This window comes from Gallus gallus, chromosome 28 (genome assembly GCF_016699485.2).
Source record: "Gallus gallus isolate bGalGal1 chromosome 28, bGalGal1.mat.broiler.GRCg7b, whole genome shotgun sequence".
NCBI lineage: Eukaryota > Metazoa > Chordata > Aves > Galliformes > Phasianidae > Gallus > Gallus gallus.
Window position 1 is genome coordinate 4,123,417 of NC_052559.1, and position 16,098 is coordinate 4,139,514.

Genomic DNA, 16,098 nt, shown 5'->3' on the forward strand with positions numbered 1-16,098 from the left:
TCGGATTTCCTCAGGTTTCCACACGGCGCACCGCACGCGCCCCCTCACGCGGCACCGCCTTCCCGCCCGCCCGCGGGGGGCGGGAAGGGGAGCGCAGCGCGGGCCGCCAACGGGCGCGGGGCTGAGGGAGGGGCCGCCATCTTAGGGGTCCGTGGGCTGAGGGGAGCCCGCCTCGGGCGCTACGGTATGGGCTGCCGGGAGCGTTCCTTGAGGGGCTGTAGGGCGTGGTGGGATGATGTGTGGTTGAGATGTAGCTGGAGGAGACTTACGAGGCGTCTCTGCCCCACTACACCCTCAGAGTGTGGTCTCTCAGGGGAGGGATTGAAGCTGAATGTGCAGTGGGAACTAGGGTTGCGTGGCTGCGTCTGTCCATGGCAGTCACAGCCTGGGTTACCATACAGTGGCAGACAGATTTACTTAATAGCATTCTGAAGGTTCCAACCTGATTTATTAACTTTAAAGTATTTAATTCCCAAAGTTACTTCACATGGCTTATATTAGTGTCAGTGGTTTCCTCAGGTGTTTTCTCAGGCATTTGCACACAGTTGAAGTTGGAAAAAGCACCGATTGTTTACAAAAAGAGGTGTGGAAGCTGGCATTGTGCTTTGTAATTGCAGGTGACTTCTGCCTAGCTCTGATTTTGCATGGAATTTGTTGGAGCACTTTAAAGATTTACTGCCAGAATTTCAGGTGTGAGATCCCTGCTTTGGAGGTCTTCAGCAGGACGTCTTCAAGAACCGTGAAGAAATTGTGATTATTTAATAACAAGAAATAAAAGCTGGGAAGAACGTATTTCTAGTCGAGTCTCAGGCAATGGGTGGCACTGCTGTTGTCCTTTGTCTTATTTTGCAATTAACGCAGGAGGTAAAAGCATCTGTTGGGAACTGCATTCCCAGAAAAACAGTGAAATACCAAAGTAAGTGAAAAGGAATCATTTGATGAGCAGAAAGAGACATAAAGCAATACTGGGGCTTCATTTCTTGTTAGGGGCAGGAAGGAATACTATTGACTGTCTCACCTCAGTGTTAGTACTTGCATTCACCTAACTGACTGTGGTATGTCCAAATGTAATAATAATAGCGTTGTTTAACTGAATACTTTGGTCTTATTTAGAAACTCTTTTAGAAATACATATAAACTTTCACATTGTTTGGTTATTATTTGTTTTCAACTGGGAATTTTTATTATGCAACACTGAGTTTCCAGTGATAATTTGTTTTATAATAACATCTGTTGTTCGTAGCTGTAAGTGTAGAAATGTTTGTGAAAGAAGGCTTGTCCAATGTCTCCACTCTCCTTGTGGATGAAGAAACTGATACACTGTTTGTTGGAGGCAGGGATGTCATATCTGCCCTTGATTTGAATAACGTTTCCAGAGAAATTGCCAGGGTAAGATAAGGACATGCCTTTCTTTTCAACCCGTTTTAAAATCAAAGCAAAACTTTTAACTGTGGCTTTATTTATCTGAACCTAATATACTGATTTTAATATATACAATTCTACATTTCAAATCTTCAAACTTTATTGCTAACTCTTGTTTTTTAAGCCCCTTTTATACCTCTTTCCAGGTTGTTTTTTACAGCACCTTGCACTTTACAGAGGCATCTAGAAAAGTGCTTATTTATCTCCATATATTCAATGTTAAGTTTATTTAGATTTTCTTTTTACACATCATTTTGAGCTAAGTTTTGCGACATACCAACTAAGAAGTCCATTTTGGCTTGTAGGAACACTGGTTTGCTACGCAGGAAAGACAACTGGAATGTATTCGTAGAGGCAAGGACAAGGTGGGTGAAACCTTAGTTTCTTCCTCTCAGTTATTAGCTAAAATCAAAATGGTTGCAGTTTTGCATTTCTTTGTAATAAAGAACTAAATCAAGTTCATTTAAACCTGTTGGGTTTGTTTGTGTGCTGCTCAGACAAGAAAGTTTTCAAATGCAGTCTACTACACAGTTTGAATTTTGTTTTCTTTCGTTGTTTTAGATAAGGTGCCAAAACTACATCCTCCTCCTCCATAAGATCAATGACTCCAACGTGTATGTTTGTGGAACAAATGCCTATCACCCGCTGTGTGACCACATGGTGATTATATTTGAATATGGGTTTTACTTGAAGGAGCTCGAGTCATATGGCAAATTTTAAACGCCTTTCTAAGAATATTCCAGTTGAAAATTAGAAACTCTCCAAGTTAGTTCTCTCATAAACACATGAAACACCAAGAAAATATTTTCCCAAATGTTATTTCTTTTTGCACAAAATTCACGTTTCTATAGTAACTTCTGTGATCATTTTCCTTTAAGTGCATTTGCCATTTGTTTCAATGTATTACATGGGAACGATGTTTTCTTCATCCTATCAAAGTGATTGCTTGCCTTAGGTTATCCAGAGGACAAAGATGCATTTGCAAGGAAGAGCTGAAGAGAGCAGAGGGAAGTGTCCTTTTGAACCAACTCTGAAGTATGCATCTGTTTTTGTAGGTGTGTTTTCACTGATGTACAACCTTGAAGACTTTTTGTTATCTTAATTCTGTTTTTGAATATCAACCCATTTGTTCCTTAAGATTTGCCTTTGTATTTTAAAATAAAGTACTTGATGCTTTTAGTTTCCTCTAAACCTTTACAGATGGGGCATTTTACTCAGCTACTTCCAATAATTTCTTGGGAACAGAACCTATAATACTTCGCAGCATGCAAAATCCTGTAAGGACAGAATTTAAAACATCTTGGCTAAATGGTAAGAAGCTTTTATTCATACTTCAGGCTCTCGAGCATCTGTTGGTGTTTGAACCATACCCAGAATGCAATAGTGTGTTAAGTTGGTTTGGCAGTGTCCAGAAATGAGGATTAAAAACATTGTGCCTAAGAACTACAGTGATGAGACAAGGCTCTGCCTCTCTCCAATTTCTTCTTTTAGTTTTTGGTATTTGTGAATCCTTTTCAACTCTTTACTCCACAAAAAAAGAGTTTAATTAGACTTACTTTTAAATCAATATCTGCTATTTGTGAGTTTTATTAGTGCTAACTTAAACTGCTTTTTATATTTGTGCGTTTCAGAGCCAAGCTTTGTCGGCATGGAAATAGTACCTGAAAGTGAGTTTAGTCCAGATGGAGATGATGATAAAATTTATGTGTTCTTCACTGAAACAGCTGTTGAGTTTGAATTCTATGACAAGATTCTGGTGTCCAGAATTGCCCGTATCTGCAAAGTTAGTGTTTGAAATACAAAGATTTTGTTTACAGTATTTCAGATGAAGTTTCGTAGTTGAGTGTTTAACATTGTTCTAGCCAAACAAAATTCTGTTCTGTATGTTTTATTCCTGCCTTTTCTCCCTCTTTTATTTCATGCTAGAACAGAACCAGCTGCTCAGGTTGCATTTGACATTTAAACCTTTTTTCTATGTATTAGAACTGAGATTTGTATTGAAAGGACAACTATATTTTTTTGTACAGCAATGTTATCTATCAGATGATAATCTGTTTACATGTTTGTAAATAGATTGCAATTATTTATATCTATATTCTATGTGTTCCGCAGTGTTGATGTTATTCCTTTATTTAGGGTGATCTTGGTGGAAAACGCTTACTGCAGAGAAGATGGACTTCATTTTTAAAAGCCCGACTTTCCTGTTCCATTCCAGAACTCAACTTCCATTTCAATATCATTCAGGACGTCTTTTTCCTTAGGAGAGGGAAGTGGCAGGACAGCATCTTTTATGGAATTTTTTCCCAGCAGTGGTGAGATAGAGGGCTACATATACTGCTAAGTGTGTGATGAACTGTATAAGGGTTCTCACTTCAGTTTTAATAGCCTGAGCATGGTCTTCTGATGTTAACTCAGAACAAGAAGCTCTCAGCAGCTTACTCTGCGTGTTTAATTGGCCCATGTTTGTTTTTCTTACAGCATAATCAGACTGAGCAAATGTTATCACCTTCTGAAACAAAATGTTATTGGTTCTGGGCCAAGGCCATCAAATGAACACTAACCCAAAGCTGTTACTAAGTCAGATTTTGAGAGCTATGTTTTCTCCACTCAGATGGTGGAGCAATTAATTATGTTCAAAATTACATAATTAATTAAACAAAGCCCTGGATTCTTCTGGTGTTCACTGCAGTACAGAAAATACCTGGTGTTTCAAGGTGCAGAATTATTCTTCTGCTCCAAAAGCAGCATTTGTCATGGCCTGCTTGTGTATGTCATGTTCTGTGAAAACAAAAACAGAACTCCAGACTACTTTCATGTTTCAGAATTTACTGACTTTTTCTTACTGCTCTGAGTAAGACAAAGTGTATCAAACTTTACCTGTCCAAAAATACCAGAGTAGCCATGAGTGGGTAACTTTCATGTTTTATAAAAGCATCAGGATGCTCAGAATGCAGTTCATCAGTTTATGCAGTTTTATTTCTGGTTATGGCAGGTTCTCTTCTCTGTCCTAAGAGAGGAATTTGCACAGCATTTATTCCTTTGGGTGAGGTAAAGAGATGTAGAATTTGTCAGAAAGGCCAAAAATGTCCTCATTTTGTTACCTATTTGAATTTATTGGAGGGTGGTTATATGATTTTTAACAGAAACATATTTAATACAGTATTTTGTGAATGTCTGTTTTATTCCCTTAGGGAATCATGAAAACTGCAACAGAGAAATAGTATTAGGTATTTTTTGACTGATCCTGAAAAAGATACATCTATGCATTGTGGAGACTGGGTTATTTTACAGTATTTCTTTCTATATACATTATTTCTTTCAATCTGGTGGTCAGTTATTTTGTAATATATCTTCCCATATAAAACCTGCTTTTATTTTATGGGAGTTTTTTTTTTTCTTCTTCTTCTAAGGGGAAGATTGGACATATCAGCTGTTTGTGCATACAGCATGGCAAGTATTCAGGAAGCCTTCTCCAAAGGAAGCTACAGAGGACCAGTAACTGTGGAACATTCCCATGTTAGATGGATGGTTTTTAGAGGAGAGGTGCCGGTTCCACGTCCTGGTGCTGTAAATACAACTTTACTTGTTCTCATTAAACAATAGTTACTCCTATCTTTTTTTGGTAGCAAACCATTGGCGCTACTGATATAAATGCTGTGTTTCTAATCAGCAGAGAGCTGCTTTCTCACTGTGTCACAGGCCACCCTCAGGACAGCTGCCCTGCAGTTCTGCTCTGCAGGAATTGTGGGGTTATTAGCTGGTTTGTAGACCGAGGAAAATGATTGTTCTTGTTTGAAGTTAGATGGAAATACCAGCATTTAGAGAAAATTCACCTTCCTGAAATGTAAAAGCAATTGCGATCAGTTTCATTATGTCTTGTTTCCAGTGTATTGATAATTTTGCCCGGAGCATGGGGTATAATACATCTTCAGACCTGCCTGACAAAGTTTTGCAGTTTGCTAGAGATCACCCTCTGATGGACAGTTCTGTAAATCCAATTGGTGATAGGCCAGCACTGCTGAAGAGGAGCTCAAACTATACCAGGATTGTGGTAGACAGAGTCACTGGCCTAGATAAACAGACCTACGATGTTATGTTTCTAGGAACAGGTAAGTGTTTTAATTTTAGAAGATATTATTCATCTTTATGTATTTTGTGACAGATTTTTTTTGCACTTCAAAAAAGTAAAAGAATTCATTAGCTTTGTTTGAAGTTTTGCATTCAGCAGCTGTCTTGCTTGTTGAATATTTTCATACCAGTTAGATTAAATGTTTTTGGTTTGTTGGACATTAAAAGGTTCTCTTTAGAAACTTTCCATATCAAAGGAGACTTCACATAATGATATTTGCAAATTCAGGGACTGTTTGAGGTCTTTTTTCCCTGGGAAAAAAAAAATCATCATTAAAAGAAAAAATAAACATTGCTTTGAAGAACTTCATAAATTCCTTATGCCCAGGAATGTCTGGTACATCTCATCTAATTTGAATGTGAATTATCAGGCTAAAATGTTATGCAATGTTTAAACAAGTTCATAGTTAGAAATACATTTCTTTTTATGTAGATGATGGATATTTGCATAAAGCTTTCAATTGCGATGGAGAAATGTTCATTGTGGAAGAGCTGCAGCTGTTTCTGTCCCCTGAGCCTGTACAGTTCCTGCAGCTGTCTGCTAAAAAGGTAGAGCTGCTGTCCCTGCATATGGAAAGTGACTGCTGTAATAACTTGCCTCAGGCCTTGCTCTTCTGTAGTGTTCTTCTGACTTCAAATAGCCTGTAAATACCTCATAATTCTGTTTTCATCATATATTAGCTAATAACAGCAGCACAACACCTGTTTTTGTCTATAGAAAAAGAGTAAGTTTGTGTAAGAATATTACTGAACCAAGCCTTATGATCATTAAAAGAAACGGGGAAGGAACTCTGTCATTTTACGTGTTAAACAGAGCTGTTTTTTCTCATTTATATCAGCATCTATTCTTTTAAGGATTTTAGTTTACTGACTTTTTTTTTTAATAAGTGCTAGAAAATAATATAATCCATGTTAGAAAATAACAGCTTAAAATCTCATTCACCATTATAAAACAAAAAACTCTCTCCTACATTTCTAGGGGATGCTCTATGTGGGGTCCATGTCTGCAGTGGTACAGCTTCAAGTTTCGGGCTGCCACCGATATAAGTACTGCTTGGACTGCATCCTGGCAAGAGACCCGTACTGCGCCTGGTCTCAGGCTTCCCATGCCTGTGTTCTACTGTCAGATCAGACTGGTGATACGAAGTAAGTAATGAGCTGTTGTTTTAGCTGCAGCTCTGACAGATTGCTTTATAAATGCACTCCTACTGTCTGCAACACAAAACTGGGATGATACCTAGAAATAGTGCTTTACAAGCTGGAACATCTCTCTGGTTGTTTGTTATTGTTTTGTTGGTATTTTTATTTTCCCAGGAATTTAATTCAAAATGTGAAATATGGAGATGCTTCCAGCTGCCTTAGTGTAGGTATGTGAGCTTTTATTTTAAGAATGAGTATTTTAGCATCATGCAATTGCTCAGCACTTGGTCACTGGAATTCTTACACTGTAGAAAACAGCAGAACTACAATCATGCCCACTATTACTCTTTCTGAACTAATAAAGATAGGAAAAAGACCCACATTTGGTACCACCTAATGCTCTTAACCTTTTCAGTCTCAATGTCAGGCTGAACCTCGGGAAGCATAAGTGTGTCCCAGCTGAAGTTGTTAGCATCCCTCCCACATGTGCTTTGCAGAAATCACGACACATTAGCTGTCCTAGTAAATGTCACTGCTTTAGGATGCTGTTCTGCAGATACATCACAAGAACTATTCAAAAGTATGCTTAAAAAGAAGATGACTTGTTATCAGCCATTGAAAAATACTTATTTTTAGTGAAATTGGTATTCTTTTAAATGTAGAATTTCATGTGTGTGTGTTATTATTCATCGACTTTGCAATGAGTTGCAAGATAATGGCTTTTGTCAGTATCACAACATCTCTCTCTTACCTCCCCTTAGTCTTTTTAAAGTCTGTTGTCCATAGTCTTGTCTATTTGAGAGCACACCACAAATGATACTTAGACACTCATTGGGACAATTGAGAAACTTTAAAGTATCTAATATAAACATTTCACAGTCAGATTTACACAAACAGACGAATCCGTGAAGCTGTGTCATTAACAAATAGAAAAACTGAGGCATACAAAGATTAATCTATTTATGTGTGGCTACATATGAAGGTGAGCCAAAAACAGATTAAAATGTGGAAATCTTATACTTCTGGTCCTGTATCTTTGGGTTACACATCTTGCTGGCCTTACTGCTGCTGATGCACTCTTTGCCTCTGTACGTCACTAACAGAGTTGGACCTCTTACTCATGGGATTTCTTTGTCTTTACTGCTTACATGTTCATTGCCTGTTTTCAGACTGGTAGATTCAAACTCATGTGTTTCGAGCATGTATCTGGTTTTGTACATTAAATTAAATCTTCAGTGTTCTTACTTAAAAACATTTATCTTCATAATTGCAGAAAATGATGTGAGAAAATACCTCTTTACCCTTGGAAACAATGTTCATCTTAAATGTGTTCCTCTTTCAAATCTGGCAAGAGTAGTGTGGAAGTTCAATGGGAGCCGAATTCAGGATAAGGACTCTAAATACCTCCTCTATGATGGAGGAATAGCAATATTTAATGTGACAGTGGCTGAGACTGGATTCTATGATTGCCTCTCAGTAGAGAAATCCAAAGCAAAGGAATTCTTTATCACTGTGGCCCGTTACGCCCTTTATGCACATCAAAATACAGAGAAGGCAAATGTTAATGCTGCAACAGATGACAATAACGAAGCAGAAGCTGTGGGTTTTCAGTCCTCACTATCAACTTATTTACTGAAAGACGCGACAAAACAGAAATCTGTGGGCAGCCAAAAGGAGAATCTTCTTTTGAAACTCCTGAGCGCTGGTTTTGCTCTTCTTTTCTTTTTCTTGTTCATTTGGAATTTCTACAAGGGCCATATATCTCTGCCTTGGAAGATCAGAGAAGCCAGCTCCAAAGACACCAATGCAGACTTGGAAAATCCAGAACTGACCACAGGAAGGTCAGGAGCTGTAAGGGAGAGTTCAGCCATACAAACAAACATGTCTTTTCTTAATGAATAAATGCCTGTGGGTTTTTCTCCAGGAGTGCAGTGCAATGTCCTTTGCAGCACAGTGTAGGCTTTGCAGAGTGTGTGCAGCTCACAGAGCTGCTTGGTTCAGATGTTTCCTGCTAAGGAACGTGGAATGTAAATTTGGGAACGAGTCAGAAGCTCAGAACTGAAGATGACAAGGTGCACTGTGCATTGCATAGTCATGTTACCAGCTGGTACTTTTAAAAGCAAAATGCCTTTTTGACACATTAGAACTATAAGAATTTTTTCTTTTCAAAAATTGACACTGATCCACTTTTTTTGTATTGTTGGACTCGCCCAATTACAGAAATTAATACTTCAGAAGCTAATAATACTTAGCATTTAGTGCCTTTCACCTTCAGTCTTTTTGTTTAATCTACGAATAGCAACTAATTAAGTCTCCCAGTGCCCCAAGAGGTTGTTACTACTCTCATTTTTCATGAGGTTAAATTACTTGTCACTGACCATAGTATTGGTGTCAGATCCAATGCTTCGTTAGAAGTCCCTGAGTCGTCTTCACATCTTTCTCTGTTTTCCTCTTTTCTCTTTATTTAACCTTTTTTTAAAACTTCCCGTACGTTTATTTTTCTAATGTGCCTTTAGTGATATTATGATGCATCTTTTCTGTCTGGAAGTGTCATGAACTGACGTAAATACTGCCCTGTTGTTCTGGATTTATTTCCAAGGTTTGGTGAGAATTCAAGCTGTGTAGCTCCTTTTGTTAAAGGCTTTTGAAAGTTGAGCATTTTTTTCTGAAACTCTTCTCCATTTTTCAAATAAATGTTCTCTTATGTTTTCTTGTTTGGAAAATAACGCGGATTCTCTGCCTCTGAAATTCCTAAAGAGAAGGCTGTGCTGCCTCACTCAGAGTGTGGACGAGAGCTTTCTGAAATGGACATCTGAAAATTAAAGACTGTTCTGTTGGTGAGCTGTGATGCCATGACCTGCAAGGCTGCCTGTCAGTAACTACAGTGCAAAGCAGCAACAGGATGTGAGGTGTCTCAGAGTTTGAAGGGAAAGCTACTTCCTTGCAGTGTTCTGTTACCTATATTCCTTCTCCCTGCTTGCAAAGGTTTTATGGAAATGAACGATGCAGATGGGATAGTGATGTGTAATAATGTAGGAAGTGATCAAAATTTCCATTCTTCCCTCTGGGGACTCAGTCACTTCCCTCAGTGGAAGGAGGTGCAGATGGAATATAGAACCCCATTTTCAGAAAATCCTCACAAGGCTACCAGCATTTGGTTTTAGTTCAATTCCTGCTGATCTAATTACCCTAATTTAAATGTGTAAAATAATTAGCTTCTAAGAGTTGTAGATAAGTTACTGTTAACAGGTCGATATGAAAGATACTGTGCCCTACTTTCAGTAGTATCTTCAGTGCAGTTTTAGTCCTTGTGTCATTGGTTCCCATGTTGCACGTAGGAAGGACAGAGAATAAGAAGCAGGAGCATTGCTGGTGCTCAGCAGTGCGGCAGTGCCAGGGCAGAGCTGGAGCTGCTGGTTCCATTGCCAGCTCAGAGCAACCATCTGCAGCTGCTCCAACTCACGTCCTGCGATGACCCATCTGAGCACAGCAGTGGCACTGTAAAAACACATTCCTTCCCCATAGCCCCTAACACAGTTCAGCTCTCTTTGTTCCAAATCTGTGCTCGTAGCTGCTGCCGTCATTTCAGGCAGAGCTCAGACTTCATCTGATGTTAGGCTTAAAATTTTTGGCAGCAAACTGTAGCTCCAAACATGAGTAATAGCAGAGCAGACATGGGAGACAGAGAATTACACCTGTCTCAGTAAACCTCCCCTTTAAATGCCTTAGAGAAAAGAGTGGAGGTGAAATGCTGAAAGCAGAGTATGAAGCGGTGGCATCGCTTGTGTTTGTGCTGTTAGTATTGGGTTACAAACACTACTCCCACCTTGTATTGTAAAATTACTAGGACAAAGCTTACTATTTTGCTGCAAGTTCTAAAGTGGTTAATGCATGGAGAAATTAATGTGCAGAACTGCATGGGATTAACAAAATCTCTCTTGGGAACATTTCCCATTAAAGTGCCCTGATAAGTAAAGAGCATAAATGAGGTGGGGATGATCCAGCAGCAGCATAACTCAGCAGCGCTGTCTGCTCATGAGAGGCTTCGTTAGAATAGTGGAATATTTTAAGGTGAAGCAGGCGTTTGTGGGAACTGAGTGAGGAGTAGTGGTGTTCAGTGAGCATCTGAGTGTACTGGTAGAGGAAGTGCAGGAATGGTGTTGTGTCAAAGCCACACTTCAGGTTCATTGCTGGACCTGCTCTAAAAACCTGTAAAACTGCATGTGTGCTCATGCACTCATCCATGGCTTCAGAGTTACTGATGTAATTTACTTAAAGCTGCGAATAACTGCAGGCAGTAGAACCGATTTGCCCTGCCCAGTGCAGTTGATACCACTCCGTTCTGATTTCTGTCACAAGTGGCAAAATGTGCAGTGTTCACAAGCAGGCCTCCATCCTGTCTGTCTCATCTGTGGGAACACCAGGCTGGATGCACTCTGGGTTTTGCCTACGGAACACAAGCAGCAGCCAGAACAGCTGCTGTGTGTGGAATCTCTCCTCTGAGATGTTGGATGTAAGGCTAAAAAAGAACAGGTGTGAAAAATTCATTCCTGGGTGGGCCTTCTGCTGCCTGCAGCAGGCCGGATCACTGGTGTGTCTGCCCTTGTGGTTGGAGGTGCTTCTTTTCCCCAGGCTGACCTGTTCAGCTTCTGCTCCCAGCCCTTAGGCCGTGTTGTACCTGTGCTGGCTCAACTGAAAACTGGCCACGTTAAAGTCACACTGTATGCTTTTCTTTGATTAATGGATTTAAGCCCTCTGATTCTTTCAAAATGGAGCAGTTCTGTTCTTTCTCATGGCTTTGCTGTGAGCCCTCTGCTGTTCGCTGAGATGGGCAGAGGCAGTGAGTGGGGCACCTCTGTGCCCCTGGGTATCTCAGCCGAGGGCTGTTGGCTCCATGGGCTGCAGCAGCATGCTGGCAGTGGCTGCTCTCTAATCACCCAGGCTCCTTCCCAAGCCTGTCCAGCACCCCTTCTTCCCAGGTGTTTTGCTATTTCCTAAAGGTGTATCGTGGCATGTGTTAACTTTCCACTTGTATGAACTACATCATGAAACACTGAACAAGACGTGAGCTGTTTCTGATAGAATATATCTAGACTAAGATAGCACGGGTTTTTTGTTTGTTTTTTGTTGTTTTGTCTGTGGGTATCCAGATCCCTGTCAGTAGCCGTGATCCAGCAGCGCCCGCCCTGTGGTGCCCGGCTGTGGCTCTGGGCTGTGCCCGCTATGCCCGCGTTGCTCGGCTGCGCCCGGCTCTGCTCGCTGTGCCCGGCAGGTGGTGCCGCCGAGCCGGCGCCGGCCCCTGGAATAAAGTCGAGAGAAGGAGCGGAGAAATGTGACCGAGATGGGGCAGTTGGTAGAGGGAGGAAGCGAATAGGAGGGAGAAGGAAAAAAAAAAAAAAACCACAACCAACAAACACTACAACACGAGAGAGAGAACAAAGAAATCGCGATCCAGAAGGACAAGCGGCAGCGGTGGCTGGGCTTCTTGGGCTGCGGGGAGAAACTTGCGGGGCTGCCGGAGCAGCAGCGAGCCAGACGGCTTTGTCTAAAAGCGCTTGCAAAAGCACCACCTAATCCTGCTGCTCCCCTCCCATGCTGAAGGGAAGGAGGGAGCCTGGGAGCCAGAACGCAGGGGGAGCTGCTGGGGAGCGCAGCGGCCGGGGCAGCGCCCGAGTTCCCCGCGGAGCGCTCGGGGCCGCCGCTGGGTGTGGGCTCCCGCAGGCCGGGGGGGTCCGCGCCGCCCCTGCCCTCGCTGCCCCGCGCGGCCGGGGGTTGCCGGGCGTTTGGAGCCGACCGCAAAACTAGCAGATTTCAAAGTGAAATTCCGGAGGAAATTTAAAGAGCATCCGGATCCGGAGAGAGACAGAGAAAGAAAGAGGAAGGGAGAAATAAATCAGAACGTGGAGAGAATCTAAGGCAGCTGAAGAAAGGACGGGAGAGAAAAGAAGCTGACACCCAGGCAAAGATGGGGTGAGACTGGCACTTTATTATTCTTGAATTGCATCTATTATTCATGGCAGCTGAGCTATTTTTAACGTAACTGCAAAAGAAATGGTTTTATATTGCATTTTTTTTTCCACACCGTGAGCTTTAAAGTTTAGACTTAGCTTTTTATTTTGGTTATTAGAAAATAGGTAATTGCAAGTCTCTGCAACTTCTTTAAACACATATGTAAGGGAAGCCTCTGGTGATACATACGTTGTACAGAGCCCAAAGCGTGAGGCTGGGTGGGTCTGGGCTGCGTTCACAAACTTCTCCAGAAGTTGGGAGTTAAGAGATTTTGTTCAGCTGTAGTGATTTGGGCACTCAGAAAAATGGATCCTGTTTGCATTTCTGAGTGGGTTCAGAGCTGATTGAAAACCCCTGCTCCGATTTTCCTGTAATGAAATAATGCTGTGTGGATGTGGCAGTGGATTTTGGCATGGAAACAGGAGCTTAGCCTGGTGTTTAATTTATGCCCTATTTATAAATCTCAGCCATGCAAGTTGAAGGACCTGACACATGGTTGGGAGTTCCTTGTGTATTAAACTCTTCATGGCTGTTTGAAAGCACAGTGGATCTGTCTGAGCAACCCCCTCCAATTGTGTGGGTTTGGCATTACAAGACAAATAAGTAAGATTCTTAGAGGATTGTTTTCCTCTTGTTGATATTCCTCATGGACTATCTAGATAAAACGATTGAGCAGTCAGATGTACCTTCAAGACACAGAACAGGTAGAGGCGAGGAATCAAAAGTGACAGCAGCATGAAGCAGGCATAGATCCTTTGAAGTTGGTGAGTATGTGCTAATCCAGGTTTAAAGCAGAAAGTGTCCTTGTTTTCCTGTAACTTTTCCTGTGATGCACAAAGTTACGGTAAAACTTGTAGAAGTGCCAGGAAGGGCGTAGCAGGCAGACAGCTTGTGGCAGCTGGTGCATTCCCAGGGGTAGGGAATGAGCCCTTCTTGGTACAGCCACAGTTAACGTCCAGCAGTCACTGTGACTTCAGACCACCAGCTCCCAGGGAATCTCTGAGCTGATGTCATCATCTCAGTCTGCTTGGATCTCCCTGTGTAACTGTAGCAGTGTACGAACAGAACTATGGTATTTCCACCCAAAATTCCACACTTCCACTTATCTCCTGAGTTAAAATGCCTTTTTATTTGTATGTTGATCATGTGGGGATATTTAGTAGCCTTCAGCAGCATTTAGATTCCTCTCAATACAGAAGAGATTAAAAGTGCACCGCCTTCAAATGACGTTCCGGCAGTTGGTTTTGTCTTATTTTTGAAGCAGGGATTCTGGGCTTTGTTTCTCCATGTTAAATGTCTTTGGTAACATCACATTCTGGTTTTCACAGACAGACTGTCCTTGGGCTCTTGTATGAACACACTAGCACTTCCTCTCTGAATAGCTGTAAATAACACTTGAATGTGAGGGAAGTGAATGTAGTTAGATCCCAGCTGAGACTTCAGTAGGCATTTATATTTCTCTGACCCTACTGACTGCATAGACAGACAGAAGCACGAGTAGACACAACTTCTAATTTGATCAGTATAGAGTTTTCCCATTTGTTCCATTTATCAAAGAATTCACCTACTCTGGTGTATAGAGCCACTGCACTGTGAGCAGCAGTTAGAGCTGGCCCTCGTGCTGGTTGTGCTCCTGGACCTCTGGCAAGTACAGGTTGATAATGGCAGCAGGCCTCAGTGAGCTGTCTGAGGGAAAGCAGGCATGTGTGCCTGGAAGTCAGATGGGTCCTGTGGCTTCCAGTGAAGAAGCAGAGGCAGAATACATTTTGGAGTTCATGTATATGTCCACTTCTTTGGTTCTAATTATTACTGAACATGTTTTTTTCTGGAATGTATGAAGAATTGCTTAGTTTCAGTCTAGCTCTGAGATTTTTAACTGTAATTGCTCTGCAGACTTCCAGCAATGGTCTGCGTGCGTCAAAAGAAAGAACAGTTGATGCTCAGTAGCAGAAGTAATAGTTGTCTCAGGAAAGTGAATGTGTAGGTTGTGTTACAGACACCCAGCTGCAGTGTTCAGCAACCAAGGTGCTCTGCAGATAGGGGCTGGTACTGAGAGAGGGAAAACAATAAACAACAATGGATATATATGTCTTTAAATGCCCTTGATCCCCGCTCTCTGTGCCTGACCTTGTGTGCTTGCTGCTTGTTCCCAGCAGGAGCATATTCAGCCGGGATTCCTTTGCTGCCCTTTATCTGCAGGCAGGCCAGGAGGCAGCTGCTTTTCATTCCTATGCTAAACCCTGCTGGGTAGTCTCTTGGGAGTTGGGGGAGGCCGCAGGGAAAGCAGCCCACAGCCAGCTTCCAGCTTCCACTGCTGGAACTTCACTGTTCAGCCTTCCCTGTGTGGCTGCCAGTAGAGAGATCTGGCCTCTGCCGGTCCCACCTGGACTCCAGCAGCATCTAAGCATTTCGCCCAAGGTGACATGATGCAGCACTGGATGAAAGCAAGGCTGTAGCTAAGAGGGCCTGAAAACCTGCCCAGTGGTTGGAGCAAAGGGGTATGAGCCAGCCTTCCCAAACTTTGTTACTACAGCAGTTCAGTGTCTAATAATCATGTCCTGCAGGTCAGTACCCAAATCCTAGGCGGGCAGTATCCATGCACACCCTCTGCACCCATTTGTGAGGAAGCAATAGCTTCCATAGGCTCTGGAGGTAGTGAGACTCAGTCCCTGACTTGGGAAAAGTTAGACTTTCAGAAAAAAGGCAATGAGAAAGAAATGAGGTTTGATTCTGCAGTCCTGTTAGTCCACAGTTCCTCAGAAAGCACTGACATGTAGTCATCAGCTATTCAGGCTGCTGAGGGAAGATAAAAGGAAACAAAGATAGACAGCAGTGGAGGAGGAAACTGGTTCTCACATCCTCTCTATGCTCCAGTTCTGCCTTTTGAAATACTGGGTGGGCTGAAATGCATTCCCCCCAGCCTGTCCCAGCCACCCGCTCCCTCACACTACCCGGGACTGCACTGCATAGTGGGCTTTTTCACATGAGAGCGTGCTGGCTGCTGATCAGCAGCAGGCAGAGCCCTGACGCAGCCAGCGTGGCCTCCCAGCTGACTCAGCGTGGTGCTGGGCCGGGCGCCAGAGCTGAGCCACATATCTTTGGTGCTCACATGCTCTCACGTACCCCCTTCTGCTCTGCACAAGCAGGACCCATCCAGGAAAGTAGTCCTTGGAGAGAAAGGACTTTAGGAAAGATTGCAGTGAGAACTGCAGAGTTCCCACCACAGCAGCAGGGAAATCCTTACCTAATGCTGTCCACGGACCTTTATCTGGTGACTTTTCTGGGGATTTACATGGCTGTGCACTGAGCCCAGCCAGAGGGCACAGTGCAAAAATATGCTCCTAGGTCTCTGTGCTCTTGAAGGCATCCTGCTGCTATCACACCTCAGAGCCCCTCCCT

The 16,098-nt window shown here is 42.4% G+C and overlaps 1 protein-coding gene across 10 annotated transcripts in view; it reads left to right on the plus strand.

Annotated features, from left to right (window-relative positions):
- The window catches only part of HOMER3 (homer scaffolding protein 3), a 41,954-nt gene that overhangs the window by 5,476 nt on the left and 20,380 nt on the right, over positions 1-16,098 (plus strand). For 2 of the 10 annotated variants that reach the window (XM_015300131.4, XM_418233.8), the window contains exon 1: positions 12,555-12,660. Coding sequence is in view for 9 of the 10 variants with exons in the window: in XM_418233.8 (XP_418233.1) it covers positions 12,656-12,660 (5 nt within the window). In the remaining variant the exon portion in view is untranslated. Of the gene's footprint in view, positions 1-108; positions 185-617; positions 917-1,243; positions 1,390-1,727; positions 1,788-1,983; positions 2,478-2,622; positions 2,734-3,053; positions 3,206-3,558; positions 3,735-4,832; positions 4,990-5,308; positions 5,532-5,983; positions 6,100-6,529; positions 6,697-6,864; positions 6,918-7,963; positions 12,098-12,554; positions 12,661-16,098 lie in introns of those variants that run through there. The other 8 variants (XM_040653769.2, XM_040653767.2, XM_046904696.1 and 5 more) reach the window with 8 other exon arrangements.